Consider the following 26568-nt stretch of genomic DNA (forward strand, 5'->3'; position numbering starts at 1 on the left):
TGGTCCTGGGTTCTATAAGAAAGCAGCTGAGCAAGCCATGAGGAGCAAGCCAGTAAGCAGCACCCCTCCATGGCCTCTGCATCAGCTCCTGCCTCCAGGTTCTGCCCTGTTTGAGTTCTTGTCCTGACATTCTTTGATGATGAACAGCAATATGTAAGTGTAAGCCAAATAAACCCTTCCTCCCCAACTTGTCTTTTGGTCATGGTGTTTCACTGCAGCAACAGAAACCCTAACTAAGACAGTCTGTACTTATACCTTATAATAAAACTCCTGTTTCCTTCACAAAGACTTATGAGGGGCTAGAGAGAGAGTTCAGCAGTTAAGAGCTCTTTCTGTTCTTACAAGGTACAGGGATTCCCAGCACCCACATGGCAGCTCACAACTGTAACTCCAGTCCCAGGGGATCTGATGCACTCTTCTGTCCTCTGGGCACCAGGCTCCCACGTAGTGCACAGACATATATACAGGCCAATAGTCATACACACACAAAATAAATAAATAAATAAGTAAAACAAACACAAAATTCATAAACTTTTGAATGGCAGGAAGACTGAAAGAAAAAAGAACCTATATAAGAATGTTCACAACTGCATTCCTAACAGCCTCAAACTGTAATAATAACCCAAAAGGATAAACTGTGGCATAATAATGGATGGTACACAAAGCAACACCAGAAACAATGTCTCCCCGCCTCCTTCCCTCTATCTATCTACCATCTATCTCCATCTCTCTGTCTTCTTGGAAGGAAAGGAAATCAGTAAAGGTATAAAATCCCCCGTCTAAATCCTATCTAGCTCCTAAGACAAAAACTGAAAGCTGGCTCCTGAGAGCGATTTCAACAGGTAAACATAGGTTCATTACTGAGTAGTGTGTTGTGTTCTTTTTTTAGCCCTGAAATGTAACTTCAAAAGGAAAAGCATCAGTCACAGAAAAGCAGAATGTTCTCCTAAGCAGTCCCTTTGTCTTTCAAATCAAACCAACCTAATTAGACTTTTTCTTCCTGTAAAGTGTCTTTACACTTAGGAAATTGTCAGCTTGAGACTGTAGTCTACGATATTAGTTCACTGGCTGGTGCAGAGTGCAGAGTAACTAAGAGTTCCCGTCAACACAGAGCGCCCGGGAATTTTTCTCCATCTTTTTTTTTGTTTTGTTTTGTTTTTTTTTTTTTTTTTTTTTTGGTTTTTTTCGAGACAGGGTTTCTGCATCTTACAGCCAGGCTGGGAGGAAGACGAGCTGAGGAGCTGAGCCCAGGGGCCGTTTCTCCTCGCCGCCCCCTCCTCCCCAACGGCGCCACGCCCCCAACGGCGCCACGCCCCCAACGGCGCCACGCCCCCAACGGCGCCACGCCCCCAACGGCGCCACGCCCCAACGGCGCCACGCCCCCAACGGCGCCACGCCCCCAACGGCGCCACGCCCCCAACGGCGCCACGCCCCCAACGGCGCCACGCCCCCTGAGCTTGGTGCGTCTCCTGCTGCTGTGTCTCTATGGAAACGGCTACTGCTTTCCCCAAGCCACAAGCGGAATGGCGGCTGGAGAGCCCGGTTGTCTCGGCGGCTTCTACTTCAGATTCCTGCCTCAGAGAACCTTCCCGTCCCTGAGCAGCCGGGAGATCACCAGCCGGCTCCGCCAATGGTGAGGACCGGGGGAGGGAGGACGGCCAGGGCTCCGCACTCTGACTTCTCCCACTGACTCTCCCTCTCTGCCAGGTCCATGCTGGGCAGAATCCAGGCGCAGGCGTTCAGCTTTGACCAGACGTTCCAGCCCTACCAGAAGGATGATTTTGTCATGGTTGGTATGGGGAGGTCTCTTCTGATCTTGTTGGGAGCACTCCATGACGTACGTGTTCTTGGAGTATTAAAAAGTGCAAGTTGGGTTTTCTTTTGTTTTGATTCTTACGGGACTTTTTGTGACAGTGTCTCATTCTGTAGTGGTCTGGCCTGGCACTCACCGGGATCCTCTTGCCTATGCCTCCCAAGTGCCTCCACGACCACCTTGCAAAGTGTATCTCTTACCCACCTTTGGGATTCTACCTTCGGTAACTTTATAATTCTGTAATGTTTTTAGACAGTCTCACTGTGTAATTCACGATGGCTTTGAACCCATGTCAGTCATCCTGCCTCAGCATCTCCTGTGCTGGAATACAGGGATGTTTTACCGATTCTGACTGAAAATCGTGAGGTTTTTTTTTTTTTTTTAACAAGCACATCTTGTTTTTAAATACTATTGCCCGGCTTTATGCCTGACTTTATTAGGCTTAACTCCAAATACTTTGAAAATCACATCATCATGAGAAGTGGGCCTCAAGCTCCAACACAGTGCCCAAACAGGACTTCCTCCCAAAGGTTTCAAACAATGGCCTGCTTCGAAAAAGCCTTCAGCTAGAGAGGAATTCTTTGAAGAAGGCAAAGTTCATTCAAAGGTGTGAGTCTTAAAACTCAGCCCCACTGTTTCAATGTTGTCTCTTGCTCAACAAAAAGGAAAGTATTGTTAGGTGTGTGAAATGACCTTCAGTCTTTGCCATTGTCCTCTGAGCATTGGCTTTAGATATAGTTGGCATGTAATTTATTCACTCTTGACACTTTTTGAAGACCTACTGTGTGCCAGAAACTTCTCAATAGCTAGAGATAGAAATGAGTCAGAAGACAATCCAGGTCCTTACCAAGAACACCAGCAAATAACAGGTCATCTTCCACACCGCCAAGAGTGAAAAGAGAGTGTCTCTTAATTCTGAAGATCAGGAGTGGTTCACTCTAATGAAACCTGTAGAGGTGAATCCTGGCCTACTTCTGGCTCCAGCTGACCAGCTTCCTATAGTCCTTGTCATGACTTTGATCTCTTCTCAAGACACCAGTCGTACTGAAATTAGGAACCTATCCTACGCCAGGATAACATTAACATCTGCAATGACCCTCTTTTTGACAGCACTTTCTGAGATTGAAGGAAGGACATGAATTTTGAGCTAAATTGGTCCATTTCCCTTTACCTATCATAGGGTTATAATGCCATTGTAGTATAATACTATTATTATGTCTTAGTTTACTTATGGTTAGATTTGGATAATTAACCAGTACTGGCCCTCAACTATTTTTTTTCTTCTTCTTCTCTCATACAATACATCCTGACCACAGCCTCTCATCCTCCACTCCTCCCAGTCCTCCCCCCATCCCCTACTTCTCCTCTTCTCCAGATCTGCCGCTCTTCTATTTCCCTTTGGAAACGAGCAGGCCTCCGGGGATATCAACCAAACATGGCATAACAAGATGCCATAAGACTGGACACAAACCCTCACATCAAGGCTGGATGAGGCAACCCAGTAGGAGGAAAAGGATCCCAAGAGCAGGCAAAAGAGTCAGACATCCCCCAACTCCCACTGTTAGGAGTCCCACAAGAACACCAGGCTACACAACTGTAACATATATGTAGAGGGCCTAGGTCAGTCCCATTTAGGACATTCAATCTCTGTGAGCCACTATGACTATGAGCCCAGGTTAGTTGATTCTGTGGGTTTTCTTGTGGTGTCCTCAACCCCTCTGGATCCTACAATGCTTCCTCCCCATCTCCCGCAGGGTTCCCTGAGCAGCACCTAACGTTTGGCTGTGGCTTGCTGCATCTGCTCCCATTGGCTGCTGGAGGAAGCCTCTCATGTCAGCTGGGCTAGGCATCAATCTATGAATATAGCAGAATAATGTTAGAATCATTTCGTTTACTTTTTTTTTTTTTTTTTTTTGTCAATAATCTTTGGTCTACCTTAGGTGTCTGAGCTATCCAGCTTCCAGTTCCTGGCCATCTAGGTATTGTTGAGTACTCATCTTTTTTTTTTTTTTTTTTTTTTTTAAGATCAGAATTTTGAAATGCTGTAAACTTTTTTCTTTTTCTTTTTTAAATTTATTTTTGAGACAGGCTCTTACTGTGTGGCCCTGGCTGGCCTCAAACTCAAGAGATCTGCCTGTCCAAGTGCTGAGGCTAAAGGTTTGTGCCATCACACCTGGCTTTTTTCTTTGATACTTTTTTTGTTTTCATATATCACTGTTTTGTTTGTTTTTAGATACAGGGTTTCTTTGTGTAGCCTGTCTGTCCTAGAACTAGCTCTGTAGACCATGCTGGCCTCAAACTCACCTGCCTCTACTTCCCAAGTGCTGGGATAAAAGGCATGCACCACCACTATCCGGCTCATATGTAATTTTCAATATTCCTGTTTATCCAGTAAATATTTGTTTAATGCTTTCTTTATCCCATTTGGGAGTAAGATGAGACCTCACCCTGGCTTGTAAGGCACACACAATTTCAGTAACCAGACTACATGGAACGCTGAAGTGGTTGTTCTAACAGATGCTATAGAAACTGTCCTGGGCACAGGAAAGGGTCACCTGTTGCAAGGTGACAGGTCTACATTTCTTACTTTTTTTTTTCTTTTTGGTTGCTCAGTAGAGTTCTTCAACAGGTTCAATATTTATTAAGTCAACAGATTTCTTTCCATGATTCCAAGCATTTCTTCCTCATTTTGAAGTTCTGCTCATGCTAAGGATGTAGCTGAGGCGGCAGAGTGCTAGTTTAGCATGCATCCCCAGCCCACAGAGACCAGGCCCAGTGACACTGGGAAGGTGGAGGCAGGGGAATTCAATCTGTCCAAGGACAGCTTTGGCCCAGCCCATCTCAAAAGCCAAAATAAGACTCGTAGTTAAAATATTGGGGATCCAGTGTGGTGGCACATGCCTTTAATTCCAGCACTCAGGAGGCAGAGGCAGGTGGATCTCTGAGTTCAAGGCCAGCCTGATCTACATAATTCCAAGACAGCCAGGACTACACAGAGAGACCCTGTCTAAAATAAATAGATAAACAAGTGAACAAACAAACAAATAAAATATTAGGGAGCTGAGGAAGTGGCTCAATGGTAAGAGTACTTGCTTAGCATATACAGAGACCTGAATTCTATCCCTGGCACTAGAAAATATACATACAAGTCTTTAAAGTATTTTTAAAGATTTATTTATGGGGCTAGAGAGATGTCTCATCTGTTGAAGACTAAAGCTCACAACCAAAATGATAAGATTTACAGGTGTGTCTTTTTGTCTATGGCTCTGTGAGTGTATGCATATTGTGTATGCCTGTGCCCAGAGACCAGAAGAGGGTATTGAGTCCCTTGAAGTTTGAGTTGCATGCTCTTGTGAACCATCTTACATGGGGGACTAGGCTCAGTATTCCAGTCCGTACATTGAGCAGCAAGTGTTCTTGACCACTGAGCCATCTCTCCAGCCAGTTTTCACAAATGTATTAGATGTGTAGAGGGCATATGTTCAGGTAGCACCTGTGGAACTGGTCTCTCTGCAGCTGTAGTTGCAGGAGATTGTGAGCTGCCAGCTTGAGTGCAGGGAACCAAACTTAGGTCCTCCACTAGAGCAGTGTGGATGCGTAACCCCTGAGCCAGTTTTCATTTTACTATGTAGTCCAAGCGGGGCTGGACTACCAGGCCTGGCTCAAAAGTATTTTTTTAATACAGTAATTAAAACCACACATGATAGCTTATGTGTAGATTTGAAGCACCGGGAGACTGAAGCAGAAAGTGTAAGTTCAAGACTAGCTTGAGCTACATTGTGAAACCCTATTTTCTTTCCTTCCTTTTTTTTTTTTTTTTTTGCTTGTTTGTACACAAGGTTTCTCTGTGTACCCCTGGTAGTCCTAGAACTTGCTCTGTAGATGCAGCTGTCCTTGAACTAAGAGATATGCCTGATGAGATTAAAGATGTATGGCACCACATCAGGTATGAAACCCTATTTTCAAAGAACAATTACTTAAAACATTGATTTGACAGTTGTGTGAAAGGCTGATTGCTCTGTGTAGAGTCTGGAAACAGTAAAACAAAATTGGACAGCGCCTCCAGACAGTGTTTGGTTCTGCATTGGTGGTATTGTGATGAGCATGGTTGCCTTCTAGACAGTGTTTGGTGGGGTCCTTATTTTAGACTAACCCTAAAAATAACTCAGAGAAGGGCATAGAGAGATGGCTCAGTGGTTAAGAGCACTGGCTGCTCTTCCAGAGGACTCAGGCTCAATTCCCAGAACCCACATGGCAGCTCGCAACTGCCTGTAATTCCAGTTCCAGGGGACCCAACACCATGGCAAAACACCAATGCACATAAAATAAAAACAAATAAATTTTAAAAAATGACTCAGAGAAGTACTTATGAGGGAAGCATAAGGGCCAAGATACTGAGAGTAGGGAGAGAGAAACATGTTGGACAAATCCCAGGTTCCTGATGTAGTTGACTGGAGTAGCTGATTACACCATTAAACACGTAAAAGATGGAGAGTGATTGCTGAAAATAAGCTTAGCATTAGGCATGCTCAGTCACAGGGTGCATCCAGGTGGCTCTCTTCTAGCTCGTTGGCTGTAAAGTCTCACTTCAGGGTCTCAAGAGAGCACTATCAGATCAACATATAATGCTCCAAGCCTTACCCTAGTGACATGTGCCAGATAATGAGGAGTTTTCCATGTAAACAGTGACAAGCTTTCTGTTTTGCAGTTTGCCCAGAGACCTGCACATGCTCCTGTGTACATCTCAGGAACAGAACTTAGGCCTATGGCTATATCCCACCAACCCTAGCAGACTTGGGTGAGCGCATGCCAGCCCTACAGGGTGTGTGTGTGTGTTCTTTCATGTTACCAAACAAGTTTATTTAATCTTTATGTGCATTTGATATTAATATGTTACTGCAAACTAGTTTATGAGTTTTTAATTTATTAAAAGCACATAAGTATAACTTGAATTGCTAAATTGGTCTTATAATAAAAAAAACCTGGACCCAGGTATTGGGGTAAATGCTGAAAGATCAGAGAGACAAAGGAACAAGCCACTGCCACCTCTTACCTTTAGGACTCCTCAGTCTGATAAGCTTTAGTTCCTGTCTCCTCATGCCTTATGTACCTTTCTCTGCCCAACCTTGTTAGTGCTAGGATTAAAGACGTGTGACTCCCAAGCATTAGGATTAAAGGTGTGTGCCACCACTGCCTGTCTCTGTTTCTCTCCTAGACTGAGTCAATCGCATGTAGTCCAGGGTGGCTTTGAACTCACAGAGATCCAGACGGATCTCTGCCTCTCAAGTGCTAGGATTAAAGGTGTGTGCCACCACTGCCTGGCATCTATGTTAATCTAATGGCTTGTTCTGTTCTCTGATCTTCAGACAAATTTTATTAGGGTACACAACATATCACCACACATCAGTTATCCTGAAGTTGACATACAGGAAGTCCTTCTGATGCCCTGATGTCAGTGCTATAACAAACTAACAAAACTGTTTACACATATACAGACCCTCTCTGTTCTTTCTGTTTTTAATACATTTTTGCAGATATAGTTATAATTTCAATTTTTAAAAAGTTGTTTTGACTTACTTAAGAGGCCTTTATATAAAGTATTTCAGGGAGCTAGAGACATGGCTTAGCATTAAGAGCACTTGCTTCAGTTCTCAGCACCCACATGGTGGCTCACAACAACCTGTAACTCCAGTTCCAGAGGATTCAGTGATCTCTTCTGGTCTTCACACATGGGGTACATTCATACAAGCACACCCAAAATGCTCATATGCAAAAATAAAAGCAAAATCTTTTTTTTAATTAATTAATTTATTCTTTAAATTACACTCATGATATTAATCACATTTGTGGTATTCATAGATTACATTCACATTATTCATTCAAATATATATATAATTTTAAATGTCGAATGTCATTTCTTGAAGGGAGTAGGAGGTTTTAATTACAGGCTTACAGCACAATGGGAGGACCCCGGAGGGCAGAAGTTCGCTACTGATGTTTTACAATCTTGCATCTAAGCTGTTAACGCCCATTATTCAGGATACACAGACAAGGAACTTCCCTTAAGCATTCAGGAGGGTGGAACCTGGCAGAGAATTAGCATTGGGAGGATATCAAGGTCAAGGTCAGCAAGCAAGGCAACAGTTACCCAAAATGGGGGCCAGGGCCCTGCAGGTCTCCCTTTTATTAAAAAATGAGCTTCTGACTTGGGTTGCGTGGGACGTCAGCAGGTCACCTTACCCATCATGGAGACACCTGCCCAGGCCACACAGGTGCTCTGTCTTAGGTTGGTGAGTGCCCACCAGGCATTACCCATCTCTGAATACTCATTATCATACCGGCTCAATCGTGTGTGAGCTGCATGGTTAATTGCTGCCAAAGATCTCAAAGTGGCACTGGGCTAAGCAAAATCTTTTTATGAAATCTATTTTAAAATAAAAACACATTTTGATTGGCTCTAGGTCAATTGCTGCAGGTCAGTTGGTCTGCTTCTGTTTATGACAGCTAAACAGGGTTATAAGTAGCACCCGGGTTCTGAGACAGGACTGGCCCTATACTCTTGATCCTCCTGCCTCCATCTTCTAAATGCTGAAGATTATAAGCATGTGCCCCCATATGGGGTTGACTTAATTTCTTTCATTTAAAAAAATTCTATCATTATTTTATGTGTGTGTGTGTTCACGTGCATGGATGAGCTTGTACCGCAGTGCACATGTGGAAGCTGAAAGACAACTTTGGTTCTTCTACATGGAACCTGGGGATTGGATGTGGGTTGTAAGGCTTGTGCCCTGTTAGCCTCTGAACCGTCTTCACTCTCCCTTGATTACATTTTTTTTCTTTTTTTCAAGACAGGAATTCTCCATGTAGTTTTGGAGCTTGTCCTGGATCTCGCTCTGTAGACCAGGCTGGCCTCAAACTCACAGAGATCCGCCTGGCACTGCCTCCAGAGTGCTGGGATTAAAGGCGTGCGCCACCACCGCCCGGCTTCTTTTGTTTCTTTAAAAGAAAGTTCATTAACCTTTTATTGACTTAAAGCTCTTCCAGCCAGTATGATGGTACTCACATCTCACCCAACACTTGAAAGATAGAAGCAGGGGCCTCGGGAGTTCAAGGTCATCCTTGGGTATACAGTGAGTTACAAGAGTATACAGGGCTAGCCTGTATTGCTGCCTGGAGAGCCGGCCTCCAGGAAGCCCAGGGTATGCAAAAAACCAAAAACTCCACAAAGGTGGTGAGGGCTAGACTTTTTCTATCTGAGAGGTAAGGAAGAAAGGAAACACAGTCTTTCTGATTGTAACTTTCTCTTTTACTTCATCTTAAAAAATCTTTTTCTGAAAATCTCTCTGTCTTCACACAGCTACATCTCTTTACACAGACAGCTACATCTACTCTACACAGCTCTCTCTCCACAGATCTCTCTATCAGTTCTCCCTACACAGATCTCACACAGATCTCTCTATCAGTTCTCCCTACACAGATCTCACACAGATCTCTCTATCAGTTCTCTCTATACAGCTCTCTTGTAACCAGAAGTTTTCCTGGTCCCACCCGGCTCCCGTGGTCCCGCAGTCCTGAAGCCACTCAGACCCAAATGAACACACAGAGGCTTAATATTAATTGAAACTGCTCAGTCATTAGCTCAGGCTAACTACTGACTAGCTCTTACACTTAAATTCAGCACATTTCTGTTAATCTATATGTCGCCACATTTTCTGTGGCTTTTCCTATGTGCCATTAGGTGCTGCTCCCTGGACAGCAGGCTAGCATCTCTTCCTCAGTTCTGTTTTTCATTCCCAGAATTCTCCTTGTCTGCTTATTCCACCTATACTTCCTGTCTGGCTACTGGCATTTTATTTTTTATCCAATCAGAGCAAAACATTTACAGCATACCGAATATCCCACAGCACCTCCCCTAATCAAAAAGGAAAGGTTTAACTTTAACACAGTAAAATTGCATTTAACAAAACAGTTATCAAGAAAGAACTACAGTTACAATATCTACTCTATTTGTATTTTGTAAAATTAAAGAAAATATTCTATTTATCCTATATTTGTGAGTAAAGTTTCATGTCCAATTTATCTTTTATCATAACCAAGGAAAATTATAACTATCTAGTCTTCAACTACATCAAAGACCTCAGAAGGATACAGTATTACCTAAGTAAACAGGAAGTACATTGTAAGCAACTTCCAAAAATCTAGAATGACAGAGACAGCTGTTTGCCTGGACAGTCATCCAAAGTTCCTCTGTAACGTTCAGGCATCCATCTTCAGCCCACAGGCCTAGAGTCTCTCAGTAACTTCTCTCTGTATCCTGTAGAATGTCTGGCAATTTCTTATGCAAAGCAGGAATCTGAAGGACCATCTCACCTTGCAAATTTCAGTGGTCACCTTCCTATGGGTCCTGCATGTCCAGTTTATACAACATTTTATCAAGCAGTCCAGGCAAGAACAGTTTCTTACTCAAATGGCTATTTTTGCCAAGAAGAAGATAAACTCCATATGGAGTGTCTTCAATGCCCATCCTTCCTTTTAAAGTAAATCAGTCCTGCCAGGAGCAGACATGTCTCACTGTCCAGAAAGTCTAAGTTTTTAAAACATTTTAAATGCCATATTCTGTAAGTCATTGAAGTGTTTGAAGATTACCTACCTAATTGAAATATATTTATGTATACCTAGAAAACTTAACTAACATGACTATAAGTTTTATTATCATAGATAACTAATTATTAATCTATTTCTTAATTATCCATTACAATTTAAATGAGTTACATAAACATAATACCTTAAACAAGAGTAGAAATATACATATAATATAACAAAATTAACTTTAAATTTGTATCAATAAACCAAAATCCATAGCAATGTAGAATATTTTAAGCAAGTTGTTGCTTTTTAAAAGTAGGTTCAATAATCTACTCTTTCATCCTATCATATCTATATCCTGTATTTCTATATCATGTCCACCTTTCTTCTTTTAGAAAGAGATTGACTATGACCAATAACAATTTGCAACCAACAATCTAAACAAAGACAAACATCCATAATCCATTTTTTGTGAATCTGGGCATAGTGTTCTAGGCTATTTCCTACTGATAGGGGGCACTGGTAGTCTTATGGGGATCCTGAGAAAATTCAAGATAATGGTCAAGTCCTGGGAAGATCGTTATTGATAGGTACCATTTGTTACGGTTCAGGAGGTCTTCTTCCATCTGAATCTGCCTTATTGTGAATCTATTGCTTTAAACTGCAGCATTACTAGGACTGAAATGGCAGCTTTGGCTGCTGGCTCTGTCTACCTAAGCTTTCCAACATGGCAGTAGTATGTTTACAGCCAGTTCTGGGAACCAAGCTGACCACCGACTCTGGGAAGCAGTGGGTCTATGCTTCCATTCAGCAGCGTATAGCCCAGAAACTTTTTTTTTGTCTGTACTAGCAAAGGCTAAATCCACCAGGCACCACACTGTGCAGCTTGGAGATGCCTCTGTGTACTGTGGCAGGAATCCACAGCCATGCCGTGGGTTAAGCCTACACACCATGTACCCACCATACTTTAGCTCCAGCCCACATGTTGCCTTGTCTCACTGCCCACATGAGACATGAAGCAGGAACCTGTTTTTGGCTCTGTTTAAAATTGCTTATTAAATATTCTCAGATTTCAGGTGGAAACTCGAGCCGTTGGGCGCCATTTGTAGCTGGAAGATTTCCTGTGTCCCAGCCTGCCAGTGATTGGGACAAATCTCTCCCACTTGCATCCCCCAAGTAAACACACAGAGGCTTATATTAATTATAACTGCATGGTCATGGCTCAAGCTTTTAGCTAGCTAGCTCTGTGTCTTAAATTAGCCCATAACTATTAATCTATGTATTGCCACATGTTCCATGGCTTTACCTGAGTCCCATTACATGTTGCTCCTTGTGCAGCTCACTGCTGTCTCTCTCTGCCTTCTTCCTGTCTCTCTCTCTCTCTCTTTGAATTTCCTGCCTGCCTCTAAGCTGCTTTGCCATAGGCCAAATGGCTTTATGAACCAATCAGAGCAACACATGTTCACAGCATACAGAAAGATATTCCCCCATCACTCTCTCTACACAGCTGTCTACAAAGTTCTCTCATGCAGATCTCTCACACAGCCCATTTCTCCCCCTACACATCTCTCTTCATTTCTATTTTCACACATCTTGAAAAATCTTGTTATCAAAAGAAAACTCTAGACAATATATACACTACACCTTCAGGGTCACAAAGCATTTCTTGATTAAATAATAAGAAACAGGCCGGCAGTGGTGGCACACGCCTTTAATCCCAGTACTCAGGAGGCAGAGCCAGGCAAAGCTCTCTGAGTTCAAGACCAGCCTGGTCTACAGAGTGAGTTCCAGGACAGGCTCCAAAGCTACAAAGAGAAACCCAGTCTCGAAAAAATAAAAACAAACAAACAAACAAAAACACCCCCCCCAAAAAAAAAAAAAAAAAAAAAAAAAAAAAAAAAAAAACAGAGCCATTCTGATCACAGAGTTTTTTTCAGGCTAGGGAAGTCACATTGACTGGCTGGAAGTGAGTAACCATGGCAACGCTTGGCTGTGTGGTTGGGAGGCACATAGCCTCAGAGACATGACAGAGAGTGACATTGAATTCAGGACCTAAGCAATAAACAGTTAGTTGGCTGAACCTTGAGCCTTGTATCATAAGAGTGAGGTTAGGAGTGCATGCAGAGAGGATTTGTACAGGGAGCTGTGTCTTTAATGTTATCTGCCAGGCTTTTGCAAGTGAAAAACTGGTACTAAAGTTGTTTTGTGCCTGACCTTGATTCAACAGACACCTGAGAATCTGTCCTTGTGCATTCATTTGCACGGGCAACTAGTCTGCTTTGAATTAGTTTTGAGGTCTAAAATCAGATAGTGGTGTAAAAATCTGTATTTGTAACTGAGAATATTGCTACTTTCCTATGTCATTCTGAGCTATGAAAAATATCCTAGTATTATTTCTGTTCATCAAAATTATACAGATTAAGAAGAAATCATCTTCCTGACCATCCACAGATAAATGTGCCCAAATAGTACAAAGCACAACACCAATGGGCTGTGGAAAGAACCCCATAGCTGGTTTTTTTTTAGGGAGGAATTGTGGCAGCCCATGAGAAAAACTACAGACAGATGCAACCAGTTTCCACAGCCAGTGACCCCATGGTCTTTGCCTAGTTGGGCTCCCCATCAGAGTTATTGATCTGGTGGGTCAACCTGTTGAATATTAGTTGTCATCTGCTGCATTTATGTCATGGCCTGTGACAAGCCTGGATACATGAGATCCTGTCTCAAAAAAGAACACAAAGTCCTTCAAGCTAGACATAGCGGTACACACCTGTGATCCTACCACACAGTGTTGAGACCAGAGGACTAAGGTTTTTAGAGAAACTTGGGCTACATAGCAAATTCAAAGCCAGCTTGAGCTACATAGTCAGACCCTGCCAAAAAGTCAAGGGCTGGGGTAATAGCTCAGGAGTAGAGCAGTTGCTTGCTCAGTGTAGACAAGGGCCTGGGTCCGATGCCCAGGACCTTAGGGAAGAAAAAAGAAAACAGTAATTAAAGCAGGGCTTTTCTTTTTTACTTTGGATTAAATGATGTTTTATTAATTTTGTTTCAGAAGTTAATTTTATTTATGATAAAGTTTCTAACATGTTCCCTTGCAATTTGTGTTTTAGGCTTTTTTCAAAGACCCAAATGTTATTCCAAATTTGCAGTTACTCTCAGATTCTTCTGGACAGTGGACCACATTAGGTAAAGAAAATTAATTTTAATATTTCCAAGTTAACTATTTTAATAAAATTTGCCTCGGCCATTATCACTAGTGATTTGTGTCACTAAAATACAAATTGTGGCATTCATAATAATGTATGACCAACTGTGGCAGGCCTGCCCTGCCTCTCTGTTCTGGAAATCTCTTGCTATCATCCTGGCATAGCACATCAGAGCAATTTTCTTTTAGTAGTTTAGAAAATATCCATCCTGGGCCTTCCATTTACTCGGTTAAATGCAAGTCATGCCAAGATGAACAAGAAGAACGTGGCACTCGTGGAATTCATGGTCCCTTAAGGGAGGCCGGGATATAGCGCTGTGTGTTGTTCAATCCCCAGCATCACTGTGGCCTTGTTGGAATAGGTGTGATCCTCCTTAGAGGAAGTATGTTGCTGTGGGGGAGGACTTTGAGGTCTCATATATTGTCAAGTCATGCCCAGCAAGTCAGTTCACTTCCTGTTGCCTGTGGAGCAAAGATGTAAGAATTCTCAGAACTTTCTCCAGCATCATGTCTGCCTGCCTGCTGACATACTCCCAGCCACCATGCTCTCCACCATGATGATAATGGATAGCTGTAAGCCACCACCTTCATTAAATGTTTTCCTTTTTAAAATATGAGTTATTTATTTGCATTGGTGCACCTGTGTAAGGGTGTTGGATCCCTGGAACTGGAATTACAGACAGTTGTGAGCTACCATGTGGTTGCTGGGAATTGAACCCAGATCTTCTGGAAGAGCAGCCAATGCTCTTAACTGCTGAGCCATCTCTCCAACCCCTAAATGTTTTCTTCTGTAAGAGTTGCCATGGTCATGGTGTCTCTTCAGAGCAGTAGAAACCCTAACTAAGACAATCACATAAAACCAGGTGTAGTAGTACACACCTGTAATACCTGTAATCCCAATACTGGGGAGGTAGAGACAGAAGGATCAGAAGTTTCAGGCCATCCTCTGATACATGGCAAATTGAGGCCAGCCTAAACAACATGAGTTCCTGTCTTAAAATAATAATAAAAACAATTAAAAATAAAAAGGGGAGAGGAATGGTATGGAAGGAAAGAAAAAGAGAGGTGGTACCTAGAGAGATGGCTCAGTGGTTAAGAGCACTGCCTGCTCTTCCAGAGGTCCTGAGTTCAACTCCCAGCAACCACATGGTGGCTCACAACCATCTCTAGTGGGATCTAATGCCCTCTTCTGGCATAAAGTTGTACGTGCAGATAAAGCACTCATAACATAAATTAATAAGGAAAGAAAAAGAGGGGCTGAAGAGATGGTTAAGAGACATAGTGCCCCTCCAGAGGACCTGAGTCCACTTTCCAGTACCCCCATATCCAGCATCACAGCCTATGACCCCAGCTCCAGGGGGTCCAGGACCTGTGGCCTCTGTGACACCTGTACATACATGCACACACCTCCACGGACATATACACAGTCATGTAATTAAAAATCTTAAAAGAACAAGTGAAATAAAGACTAATGGTGCATTCTAGGTTTTTCCATAGAAATGAGAACATGGGGAAGGAGATGGTCAGTCCTACCCAGGACAGCATCCACTGATGGGAGTGCCTAGGCAGAGTACAGCTGCCCAGGAACTTTGTAGAACAATAACAAATCACAGAGAAATGACTTCTTAAAGGGGAACCTTTCTCTAGATGACACTTTAATAATATACTAAAACATACCTGGGGAATTTTAGTGTGTGTGTGTGTGTGTGTGTGTGTGTGTGTGTGTGCACAAGCATACTATATGGAGGCCAGAGGACAGCTTTCTGGAATCAGTTCTTCCAAACTGAGCCATCAGCTGACATGCCCAGCACTTTTCCCACCTGAGCCGCCACCTCCTCCAAAGACTGTTGCGAAAACCAACGGGAATACTATATTTTAAATTCAAGTGTGAGTTCTCAACCATGGAACAGATAACACCATTCCGTTTAGAAAAAGAATCTGTAATACCAATTCATGCACAAGAAAATGCAAATTGCTTAAAAAATAGATTATTTGTTTAAGAGGGGTCTTTTGTTAAACAAAGTGTGTCTTCATGAAATTCTAAGCAGCTGTAAGACAAAGTCACTTTTCTAGAGTATTAGGTAAGAACAAAATGACAAAAGGTATCCTGTTAGACCGAGCAGGTCAGATTTTATTGCTTTTGGCCAAGGACTGCTGCTAAATTTGCAGAGCAGAAGCTGGTAGAGCCTGATCTGCAGACTACCTACGAAATTACACTCCGTTTCTAAGCTCATATATTTGCCAGCTTGAATTTTTCAAGAGAATAATCAGAGCCATGTAGCATGGAGTTTTTTAAACATTTAATCTTTTAAAAAGAAAACGAAATCCAAAGAAGTGTGAGCAGTCTCCCCCATCTCGGCACAGACTTCACAGAATAGGGCTGACTTGGTCCTAAGTTTTGTTCAAGCTTTTGTTTGTTTGTTTTGTTTTGTTTTCATGAGTGTCTTAGCTAGGGTTTCTATTGCTGTGAAGAGACACCATGACCACAGCCTCTCTCATAAAGGAAAACATTTCATGAAGGTGGCAGCTTATAGTCCAGAGGTTTAGTCCATTATCATCATGGAGGGATTGCGGCAGCTGTGAGTGTGTGGTGTGCAGGCAGACGTGGTGCTGGAGAGGGAGCTGCCAGTCCTACATCCTGCACAGGCAACGGGAAGTGGTCTGTCTCACCGCATGTGGCTTGAGCATATATGAGAGCTTAAAGCCTGCCCCACAGTGACACACGTCCTCCAAGGAGAACCACACCTACCCAGCGAGGCCACACCTCCTAGTAGTGCCACTCCCTTGGGGGCCATTTTCTTTCAAACCACCACAATGATTTAATTTTTTTTTTTTTTTTTTTTTTGATTTTTCGAGACATGGTTTCTCTGTGTAGTTTTGCACCTTTCCTGGGACTCACTTGGTAGCCCAGGCTGGCCTCAAACTCATAGAGATCCGCCTGGCTCTGCCTCCCGAGTGCTGGGATTAACGGCGTGCACCACCACCGCCTGGCTTCTATATTTTTTTAAGCTAACTTTCCAGGCCCGGTAGTAGTGATGTTCAGGTGTGCATGGGTTTGGGGTATCCCCTGGAGCATGGGTGGCTTACCAGAGGCTATTCCCCAAAAAGAAGAATGATTCTGTCTCCCCCAGGGACTGTCAGCTGCCAGTAACTCTTGTGTTAAGGCCAGGTCCTTCTTAGCTCACACCCCCACCCTGATGGAATTCTAGCAGGTGGGTCCTGTGCAGGTAAGCACAGCTGTTGTAAGCTTGCATCAGACCTGTCATGTCCAGAGGACAGCATTCCACAGCACTCTGCCCCATCTTCCAGCTCTTACATTCTGTCCACCTCCTCCACCAAGGTGGTCCCTGAGCCTTTGCTGTTGAATCTGAAAATTACATTTATTTACTGTGTGTGTGTGTGTGTGTGTGTGTGTGTGTGTGTGTGTGTGTGTAGGTCAGGGGACAGTTTGCAGGAGTTGGTTCTCCTATGATGTGGGTCCCAGGGATTGAACTCAGGTGCTGACCTCATCAGGTCCTTTCCCACTCCAAGCCATCTCAGCAGACCTTATTCTAAGTTTGGATTAAAGCGCGGTACAAAGATAACTTCTGAAGTGCCGTATTGCTTTACAGGTAAATTAGAAACACACTGCTTGTTTTTTTTTCTTTATTTTTATTTATGTGTACATGTATGGGTGTGCATGTGCAGGTGCCCAGAGAGACCAGACAAAGGTATTGGATCCCCTGGAGCTACCTGGCTTGATGCTGAGATCTGTAAGAGCAGAAGGTGTTCTTAACCACGAGGCTTCTCTCCAGCCCAGCACTCATGTTTTTGTATGTTACCAATGCTCTTCCACCAGCTTGGCTCCCTCTCATTTTCTGTATTTTTGTTGTTGTTATTTTTCTGGTATATTGAAGTCTTCCCCTCAGTTTTCATTTGGAGTTCTTATATCACCCCACCCCCCGCCGCCCCCCAAAAAAATCAGCTTTTGTGTTTTTCCCTTACTTCATAGCCCAGGCTGTTAAGATTCTGTATGTAATTCAGACCTAACTTTGAACTCAAAGCAGTCTTCCTGGCTCAGTTTCTGGAGTGCTGTGTTACAGGCCTGCACCACCACGCCCACTCTATGCTCTGCTGGGGATTGAACCCAGGGCTTCATGCATGCTAGGAAGTACTCTACCACCTGAGCTGTCTACAGCTTGAGAAGGAGGCATTGTTATGAAGAGACTGGAAGGGGATGTGAAGGTTCATGGCCTTGCTAGATTGTGAGAAACAAGAAGCCCTGTTCTGAAGAGAACACCAAGGATATGGTAGGAAAACCATCTGATAAAGAGATCAGGGTGTGACTCATGGATTTAATCAGTCAGTTCAGCAGAAACCAAAAGTAGAATGGGATGGTATCAGTGAAGATGCTTCTGGCTGATACTAAAGGGCTCTTGACTTCTTAACTTTTATGGGCTGGTCCATAGAGCTCCTCAGCTGCCAACATGAGCTATTTGTTAAGGAAAGACCCAGAAGGCGAATCAGGGCTGGAGAGATGGCTCAGCAATTAAGAGCTTGTACTGCTCTTCCAGAGGACCTGAATTCAGTTCCCAGTACCCTTGTTAGGCCATTCAGATTCAGGGAATCCAACGCGTCTGGCCTCTGAAGGCATGTGCATTCACACACACACACACACACACACACACACACACACACACACACACACACACACACACAGCACAGCACAATTAAAAAAATAATCTTTGTAACAAGTCTTTGTCTACCCCACCAGCCAGTTCCCAAATAATGACACAGAAACTTATTAATTATGAAAGCTTGGCCTTAGCTTTGGCTTGTTTTTAACTAGCTCTTATAACTTAAATTAACCCATTTGTTTTAATCTACATTCTCTCACATACCACCCATCCCACTTCCTCCATGTCTCCTCTATCTCTCATCTCTCGAATGCCTAGATTCCTCCCCCTACTTCCTCTCTCTTCCCAGAAGTCCCACCTACACCTCCTGCCTAGTTATTGGCCTTTCAGCTTTTTATTACACCAATCAGAGCAATACAACTTCACAAAATATACAAATATCCCATAACAAATCTTTTTAAAAAGAGGTAAGTCAGAGGTCATTTTACCAGACCAGATAGTCTCTAGTCTTATCCTCAAACAGGGCCACCCATACAGAACTTGGGGCCAAGTTAACCCCAGAAACCTTAGGAATTGGTTCACCTGGTGCCTGAAGGGCTCTCCCCATAACAGGAAGCTGTGAAACACTATCCCAGTGGGTCCAGAAGGTGTAATATAATAAAGCGAAGATGCATTATCCTTGAATCTAAGAGTCCAAGGAATCCGCCTCCTCTCAGTTAGACATGCTGGGAAACTACCACCAGTCCCTAATGAATGTTTCTCTGGTTTCGGGGCAGAAATGGTTATCCCATGTTCATCCCATCAGTGTATTTTATTTTTGGTTTCTCACTCTGTAGACCAGGCTGGCCTCGAACCCAGAGATCCTCCTGCCTCTCCCTCCTGAGTGCTGGGATTAAAGGGTGTGCCACCACTGCCTGGCCCACCAGTGTATTTTAGAAGCATATACTTGGTGGAACAGGTTTACATAGAGAGGAATTCAGCCCCAGAATGAACTGCACCTAAGTCTTACTTTGTATCAAGTTTAAATGAAACTTTGGACCTGAATGAGTTCAAATTTGGAGTCTTTTGAAGTGGAGTGAATAGTATTTTGCATGTGAGGAAACTGAATTTAGGAACTAGGACAAAATCCTATTAGCTGAATTGTGTTGCCCAAAGTCCAGTCTTAGTTACTGCCCAGCTGTTCCAGCTCAGAATGCAGTTTCACTGGGTTAGGCCGTCATCCTGTGAACTGATGATATACATCAGTCCATAGCAGGTGCTATTTTCACAACTTGGACTAAGTGGTTTGAATTTAATTTAGTAAATCAGATGTATTAAAATGGCATACTAGCCAGGTGGGGTGTGCACCAGTAGTCCCTTCACTGGGTAGGGTAGATGCAGGGCGTTGTCAGTTCAGGACCAGCCTGGTTTACAAAGACTGTCGCAGCACACACACACACACACACACACACACACACACACACACACACACACACACAGAGTCTCTTCTCCCATGTGCTACTCACCAGCCAATTTTATGAAACTGAAACTGCTAGGCTCTCTGTACTACCCTTCCATTTTTCAGAAGCATCCAGAGCTATTCCATCACAGTCTGTAGGCTTTTTTGCTTTATCTGCTCCCTAAATGGATTGGGCCTCAGAAACAAAAAGAGCTTCTTTCTCAGGAGCACAGCTTTTGAAGTCATTGAAACACACATAGTTCTTGGCTCCAGGCATCTTTCTTGTCCCCATATCCAGGATCATGATCTGCAATGACAGGTTCCAGCATGACCTGGTGAACAGTCAAAACAGGAAGTGCAAACAATTGCCAGGATTACTTTTAAGCCCTGGCATTCTAGCAATACAGCAGTGGGGCCTGTAGGTGGAACTCAGCAGTAGCACGTACAGGGCCCTGAGTTCAGGCATGTACCCCCTAAAACCAACAAGGTTGCCAGAAGACAGAAGACCATCATCTCCTTATATCAGACTGTGTAGTAAAAGAAAGGGGTTCACCAACCCCACATCTGACAGAGGATTGATCTCCACAATATATAAAGAACTCAAGAAACTAGACATCAAAATACTGAACAGTCCAATTAAAAAATGGGCTAAAGAGCTAGACAGAGAATTCACAAAACAAGAACTACAAATGGCTGAAAGACATTTAAATGCTCAACATCCTTAATCATCAGAGAAATGCAAATCAAAACGACTCTGAGATACCACCTTACACCTGTTAGAATGGCTACAATCAAAAACACCAATGACAACCAATGTTGGAGAGGATGTGGAGCAAAGGGAACACTCCTCCACTGTTGGTGGGAATGTAAACTTGTACAACCACTGTGGAAATCAGTATGGTGGTGTGGGAGCCCGTTCTTGGGTTCCTCGTGGCTTTACCCAGCAGGTCCGAATAGAAGATGATCAGGACCACGGGCCTGAGTGCAGGTGTCTGAGATGGCCTGCACTTGGCTGTGCTAGGGGAGGAGGTCTTTTGCTCCACCCCTTGGCGTCTCTATAAAAACCCTGGACCAGAGACAGTCCGGGCCCGTTGGAATAGGTTCCAGGCCCTCTCGAGGCTATCCTTTATTTTCTATCTGTTTATCTCCGCAAGATTCTCCGCTATAAATCCTTCTATCTAATATTTCCTGCTGCTCGCACTCAAGAAAACTCTGGGAAGCTGTGGGGGTGGTGGGTAAACGCCCCACATGGTGGTTTCTCAGAAAATTAGGAATCGAACTACCTCAAGACCCAGCCATTCCACTCTTGGGCATATACCCAAGGAATGCTGATCCATAAAGATACATGCTCAGCTATGTTCATAGCAGCACTATTTGTAATAGCCAGAACCTGGAAACAACCTAGATGCCCATCAACGGAAGAATGGATGAAAAAAATGTGGTACATATATACAATGGAGTACTACTCAGCAGAGAAAAACAATGAAAGCATGAAATTTGCAGGCAAATGGATGGAACTAGAAAAAATCATCCTGAGTGAGGTAACCCAAACCCAGAAAGACAGTTATGGTATGTACTCACTCATAGGTGGATTCTAGATATAAAATAAAGAACAATCAGACCACAAACCATAGAACCATAGAGGCTATATATATAGCATGGAGGTCCTAGGACGACTGTGGCTTATAATAAATTTCAGTTTTACTCAATTATTTAAAAAAAATAGCCAAATGAATGGAAACACATGAACTATGAACCAAAGGCTGAGGGGCCCCCAGCTGGATCAGGCCCTCTGAATAGGTGTGACAGTTGATTGGCTTGATCAGTTTGGGAGGCAACTAGGCAGTGGGACCAAGTCCTGTGCTCATTGCATGAGTTGGCTGTTTGAAACCTGGAGCTTATGCAGGGACGCTTGGCTCAGTCTGGGAGGAGGGGACTGAACCTGCCTGGACTGAGTCTATCAGGTGATTGCAGTCCTCGGGGGAGGCTTTGCCCTGGAGGAGGTGGGAATGGAGGGTAGGCTGGGAGTAAGGGGAGGGGGTGGGAGGGGGGAGAATAGGGGAACCCATGGCTGATATGTAGAACTGAATGGTATTGTAAAATAAAATATATATTAAAAAAAATTAAAAAAAGAAAGGGGAAGTTGATTGAGGTGATAATAAAAATATTTGTCTTAATCTTTATGGCTATATAATTTAAGTTGTACTAACAGGAAAACTGTTCCTAAAAGATATATTCAAGGAATAAGTGTGACCTGGGGACCGAGAAGCCAAGAAGGAAGAGCTAAGGCTATAAAAGAAGCCAAGCCCTCCATACAGTGGTGGCGCATGCCTTTAATCCCAGCACTCAGGAAGCACAGGCAGGCAGATCTCTGTGAGTTCAAGGCCAGCCTGGTCTACAGAGTGAGTTCCAGGCCAGCCTGGTCTACACAGAGAAACCCTGTCTTGAAAAACAAAGAAGCAGCAGAGCCCTAGTCAGTTATCCCACACTTCTCTTCTGGACCTGTGGGGACCCAACCAGCACTGCTTTAGTTTAACCTCGGCTTGGAAAACTGTCGTACACACTGTCAATGAGACCTCATAGGAGACTTGGTAATGAAGAGAGAATATTTTCAAGGCATCCTCAAAGACTTTACAAATGGTCATTAATTAAATTATTGTTTTGGTTTTGGTGTTTAGTTTTCTGAAATAAGGCCTCTTTGTAGCCCTAGTTGGAACTTGCTATGTCTGTCTGTCTTCCTGAGTTTGCCATGAGCCACAGTGCTGCTTCTTCTTGTTGACATTTATTTGGTGTGAGTGTGTATTTATGTGCACATATATGCCAGAGGATAATTTTCGGGAGTTGGTTCTGTCCTTCCACCATGTGGGTCCAGTGGGTTGAACTTAGGTCATAAGAATTGGTAGTAAACACTTTTGTCTACCATTGTGCCAACCGTTGGTGTTTTGGTTTTGGTTTGCTTTGCTTTGAGGTGGGGGTGTCTGTGTTTCTGTGTGTGTGCAGGTGCCTGTGGAGATCAGAGCTGTCAGATCTGGGAGCTGGAGTTACAGGGTCTTGTGAGCCATCCATTGCGGGTTCTGGGAACCGATGTCAGGTCCCCTGCAAGAGCAGTCTCTCTTAACCACAGAGCCATCTTTTCAGACTACCCCCACTGCACCCATACCTACCTGTTTTGAGACAGGGTTTCACTTTGAAGCCCAGACTAGCCTGAGGCTTACCCTGTAGCTAGCTGAGAATGCTAGTCTACCTCACCTCTCAAGTGCAGGCCTTATGGGTCTATGCTGTCAAACCTAGCTCTAAATTTGTGTAATACAAACTATAGAGCATTTGGCATTATGGAAATCCAAAATTATGTGAAGAAAGCTTATGGCTTTCATTGGCAATTCTAGATTTGATCTTTGCCAAAGGCCAAGGAGCCCTGGGTTCTAGGCAGTTCTGACATATGCATTTCAGTAGAGTGCATGCCTGGCATGTGGGAGCCCTGGCTTCTGTCCCCAACACCAACTAGAGCTGGGTATGGCTGTGAAAACCTGTAATCCTACCATAGAAGAGGTAGAAGCGCGAGGATCAGAAGGTCAGGCTCATCCCCTGCTGCACAGTGATTTCAGGGTTAGTATGGGCTACATGATACCTTGTCCTAATAACACACACACACACACACACACACACACACACACACACACACACGGGCGTGCACACACACATGCACACGCACGCACTCACCGTCTATAAAGCCCCTACTAAACACACAAAGTATTTTGCTTTATAGCAGTCTCTAGTTCAGTGATTCTCCACCTCTGGGTTGAGACCCTTGGGGTGGAATGACCATTTCATAGGGGCCACATATCAGATATCCTTTATGTCAGATATTTACATTATGATTCATAACAGTAGCCAAATTACAGTTATGGAGTAGCAATGAAAATAATTTTATGGTTGGAGTCACCACAACATGAACTGTATTAAAGGGTCACAGCGTTAGGAAGGTTGAGAGCCACTGCTCTAGTTTATGTTCTCCTAGTTCTGAAATAAGATTTTATTATAAACCGTTTTTGTTTTGGAACTCAAGTATCACCCTGCAGCCTGTGCTGGCTTGGAATTACTGTGCAGCCCAGCCATCCTCAGGCTTGGGGTAGTCCTCCTGCTTTACTCTCCTAGATGCTGACATCATAGCCACTAGCCAACCTGGAGCTAAACGTTTTTTAAGATTTATTTTATTAAAACAAAAAAAAACTTTAAATAAATAAAAAAGATTTATTTTATGTCTCTGTGTTGGGGTGGGGTGCCTACTGAGTCTTATTGGAGCTAGAGTTACAGGTGGTTGTGAACCACTCGAAGGGGATGTTGGGATCCAAACACTGGTCCTCTGGAAGACTCTTAACCACTGATTCACGTCTCCAGCCCCTAAACTTCATTTCAGTTTAATGTATTAGTAGTAGTAGTATGTCTGTGTGTGTGCACATGTACTACAGAAGCTACTTGGGGGATGGGTTGTGTCTTTCCATGGTAGTTCAGAGACCTAACCCATGACTTTGTGTAGCACATTTATCCACGGAGCCGTCGAGATATGTGTTGTATTTGGTTACTTCTTAGAATCTATGCATAATGGTTGATTTTAGAAATAACTAAAAATTGGGCCTGGTGGCACACAACTTTAATCCCAGCACTTGAGGAAAGACAACTGTCTGTGAGTTTGAGGCCAGCCCAGTCTATATAGTGAGTTCCAGGACAGCGAGGGCCATATACCAGGACCTTGACTCAAAAAAAAAAACAAAAACAGAGAAGTGGAATTGAATCCATGTCATATGGCTCACAGCCACCTGTCACACCAGGTCCAGGGAGTCTGATGCTGCCTTCTGGCTTCTGTGGGTACCCGGTGCACACATGTGGCAGACACACAGACACCACATATGCACACAAATACAAAAGAAATAAAAATATCATATTTAAAAGTTTAGAAATAACTAAAATCACTAAATTTCACTTTTACATTGTCATTCTTTACAAAATCTCTTTTCCCAGGAACTGAAGTGAAAAATATTGAAGCTATAAATGTTCCATGCACACAACTTTCAATGTCATTTTTCCAACGGTTATACGATGAAAATATTGTACGAGAAAGTGGACACATTGTCAAGTGCTTAGATTCTTTCTGTGATCCATTTCTCATTTCAGATGAACTACGAAAAGTAAGTACAGAATTTTAAATTTTCATAGTGGAAGTTTATTGAAGGAAATGAAAAATGCCAAAACCTTAAGCCTGGTTAAAACTTAAGTTACCTCTAACTAGTCGACTGACCAGTGAACCGTTTCTTCTTACTGTGGACTTACTGTGGACCTGTGTCTGTCAGTCAGACACTGTAGACACTGCCCCTTCACAGGACAGCTCCTCTGGCTCAGTGTATCAACGCTTCCCAGGGAGAGAAACCCTGGCCTTTTTCATGACTAGCTATTGTCTTCCACAGGAGTCTTTACATCAAATGACTATTAAGAATATACATGGAAAGCTGGTAATAGTGGCACGTGCCTGTAAGCCTAGTACTCAGAAGGTGGAGGCGGGGGATCAGGAGTTCAAGGCCAGTCTGGCTTATGTAGTTGCGGGCTATCCTGGGCTATATAGCGAGACCTATCCCAAAAACAAAACCGACAAACCCAAACTAAAAATGGGGCTTGGGACATAGCACAGTTTAGAGAATACGTAATATAGTGTACACAAAGCCTTGGGTGTGATCCCCAGCACTTCATAAACATGACACGGTGGCACGTGCCTATTAACATAGTACTTGGGAGGTGGAAACAGGAGGATCAGGAGTTGAAAGTCATCCTCATCCATATAGTTCAAGGTCAGCTTGGGATACACGAGACCCTGCCCAAGAATTTTTTAAAAAGTAAAATAAAGAAAGATAATAGTAATTTGGTTTTTTTTTAAAGATTTTTTTGTGTGTATAAATGTTTTATCTATATCAACGTGTATGTACTGCATGTGTGCCTCGTGCTCATGAAGGCCAGACAAAATCTGGATTCCCTGGTATTAGAGTTACAGAGGGTTGTGAACCACCATGCAGGTGCTGAGAACTGAGCCTGAGTCCTTTGCAGAAGGCGGAAGCTAAGCCATCTCTCCAGCCCCTGTATTGTTTGTTTATGACAGCCTCATGTATCCCAGGCTGACCTTGAACTCACTGTGTGGTTTAGGATGGCCTTGACCTGATCCTCAGGTTTCCATCTCCCAGTGCTGGGTTACAGAATCCACCACTGCATCTGGCTGTGACTGGCTCTCAAACAAATCTAAGATTGGTCAGGGAGTGCAATTCAATGATAGAGCACACACCTAACATAACACTACTTACTCTGTGTGGTGCCCAGCACCACAAAAAGTACTAATTTTAAAGTACTGATTTTAAGGACATGTTAAAACTTCCAAAAGCTTAAAATCATAACCCTATATAATACAACCCTATAATCATAATCCATAATGTTATACATTACATTGCTTTATGATGACTTTTCTCATCTTAGGTTTTGCTCATAGAAGACTCTGAAAAATATGAAGTCTTCAGCCCGCTGGAAAGGGATGAGTTCCTGTTTCGTCTCTTTAAGCACCTCTGCCTTGGAGGGTCTCTTTGTCAACATGAAGATATGCTCAAGCCATATCTGGAGACGGCAAAGCTGATCTATAAGGACCTGGTGAGGTAATTAGATCTCGGGCCAGTAGAGAGAGTTCTTTTTGTTTAACCCTAGTGGGATTACCCAGCCTCACTGGTGTTCCTATGGCAACTCCAATGGCCCTTTTATAACCTGCCTCTTCTTCCTCTGGCCAGAAGGGTTTTGTGACTGTTTTTTGTTTGTTGTTTGTTCATGGGATAATTGTTTCTTCCCAATGCTGGTATTGAACTGAAGACCTTGATTTATAGGC

General features: G+C 43.3%; 1 protein-coding gene across 1 annotated transcript in view; it reads left to right on the forward strand.

Annotated features, from left to right (window-relative positions):
* The first annotated feature begins 1395 nt into the window (after nucleotides 1-1395).
* Nucleotides 1396-26568, forward strand: part of Cfap300 (cilia and flagella associated protein 300) — a 28854-nt gene continuing 3681 nt past the window's right edge. Inside the window, exons 1-5 of the mRNA XM_028890976.2 lie at nucleotides 1396-1633; nucleotides 1708-1789; nucleotides 13510-13585; nucleotides 24678-24844; nucleotides 26172-26344. Coding sequence (XP_028746809.1) covers nucleotides 1524-1633; nucleotides 1708-1789; nucleotides 13510-13585; nucleotides 24678-24844; nucleotides 26172-26344 — 608 coding nt within the window. The 5' untranslated portion in view covers nucleotides 1396-1523. The remainder of the gene's footprint in view (nucleotides 1634-1707; nucleotides 1790-13509; nucleotides 13586-24677; nucleotides 24845-26171; nucleotides 26345-26568) is intronic.

Source organism: Peromyscus leucopus, chromosome 7 (genome assembly GCF_004664715.2).
Source record: "Peromyscus leucopus breed LL Stock chromosome 7, UCI_PerLeu_2.1, whole genome shotgun sequence".
Classification (NCBI taxonomy): domain Eukaryota; kingdom Metazoa; phylum Chordata; class Mammalia; order Rodentia; family Cricetidae; genus Peromyscus; species Peromyscus leucopus.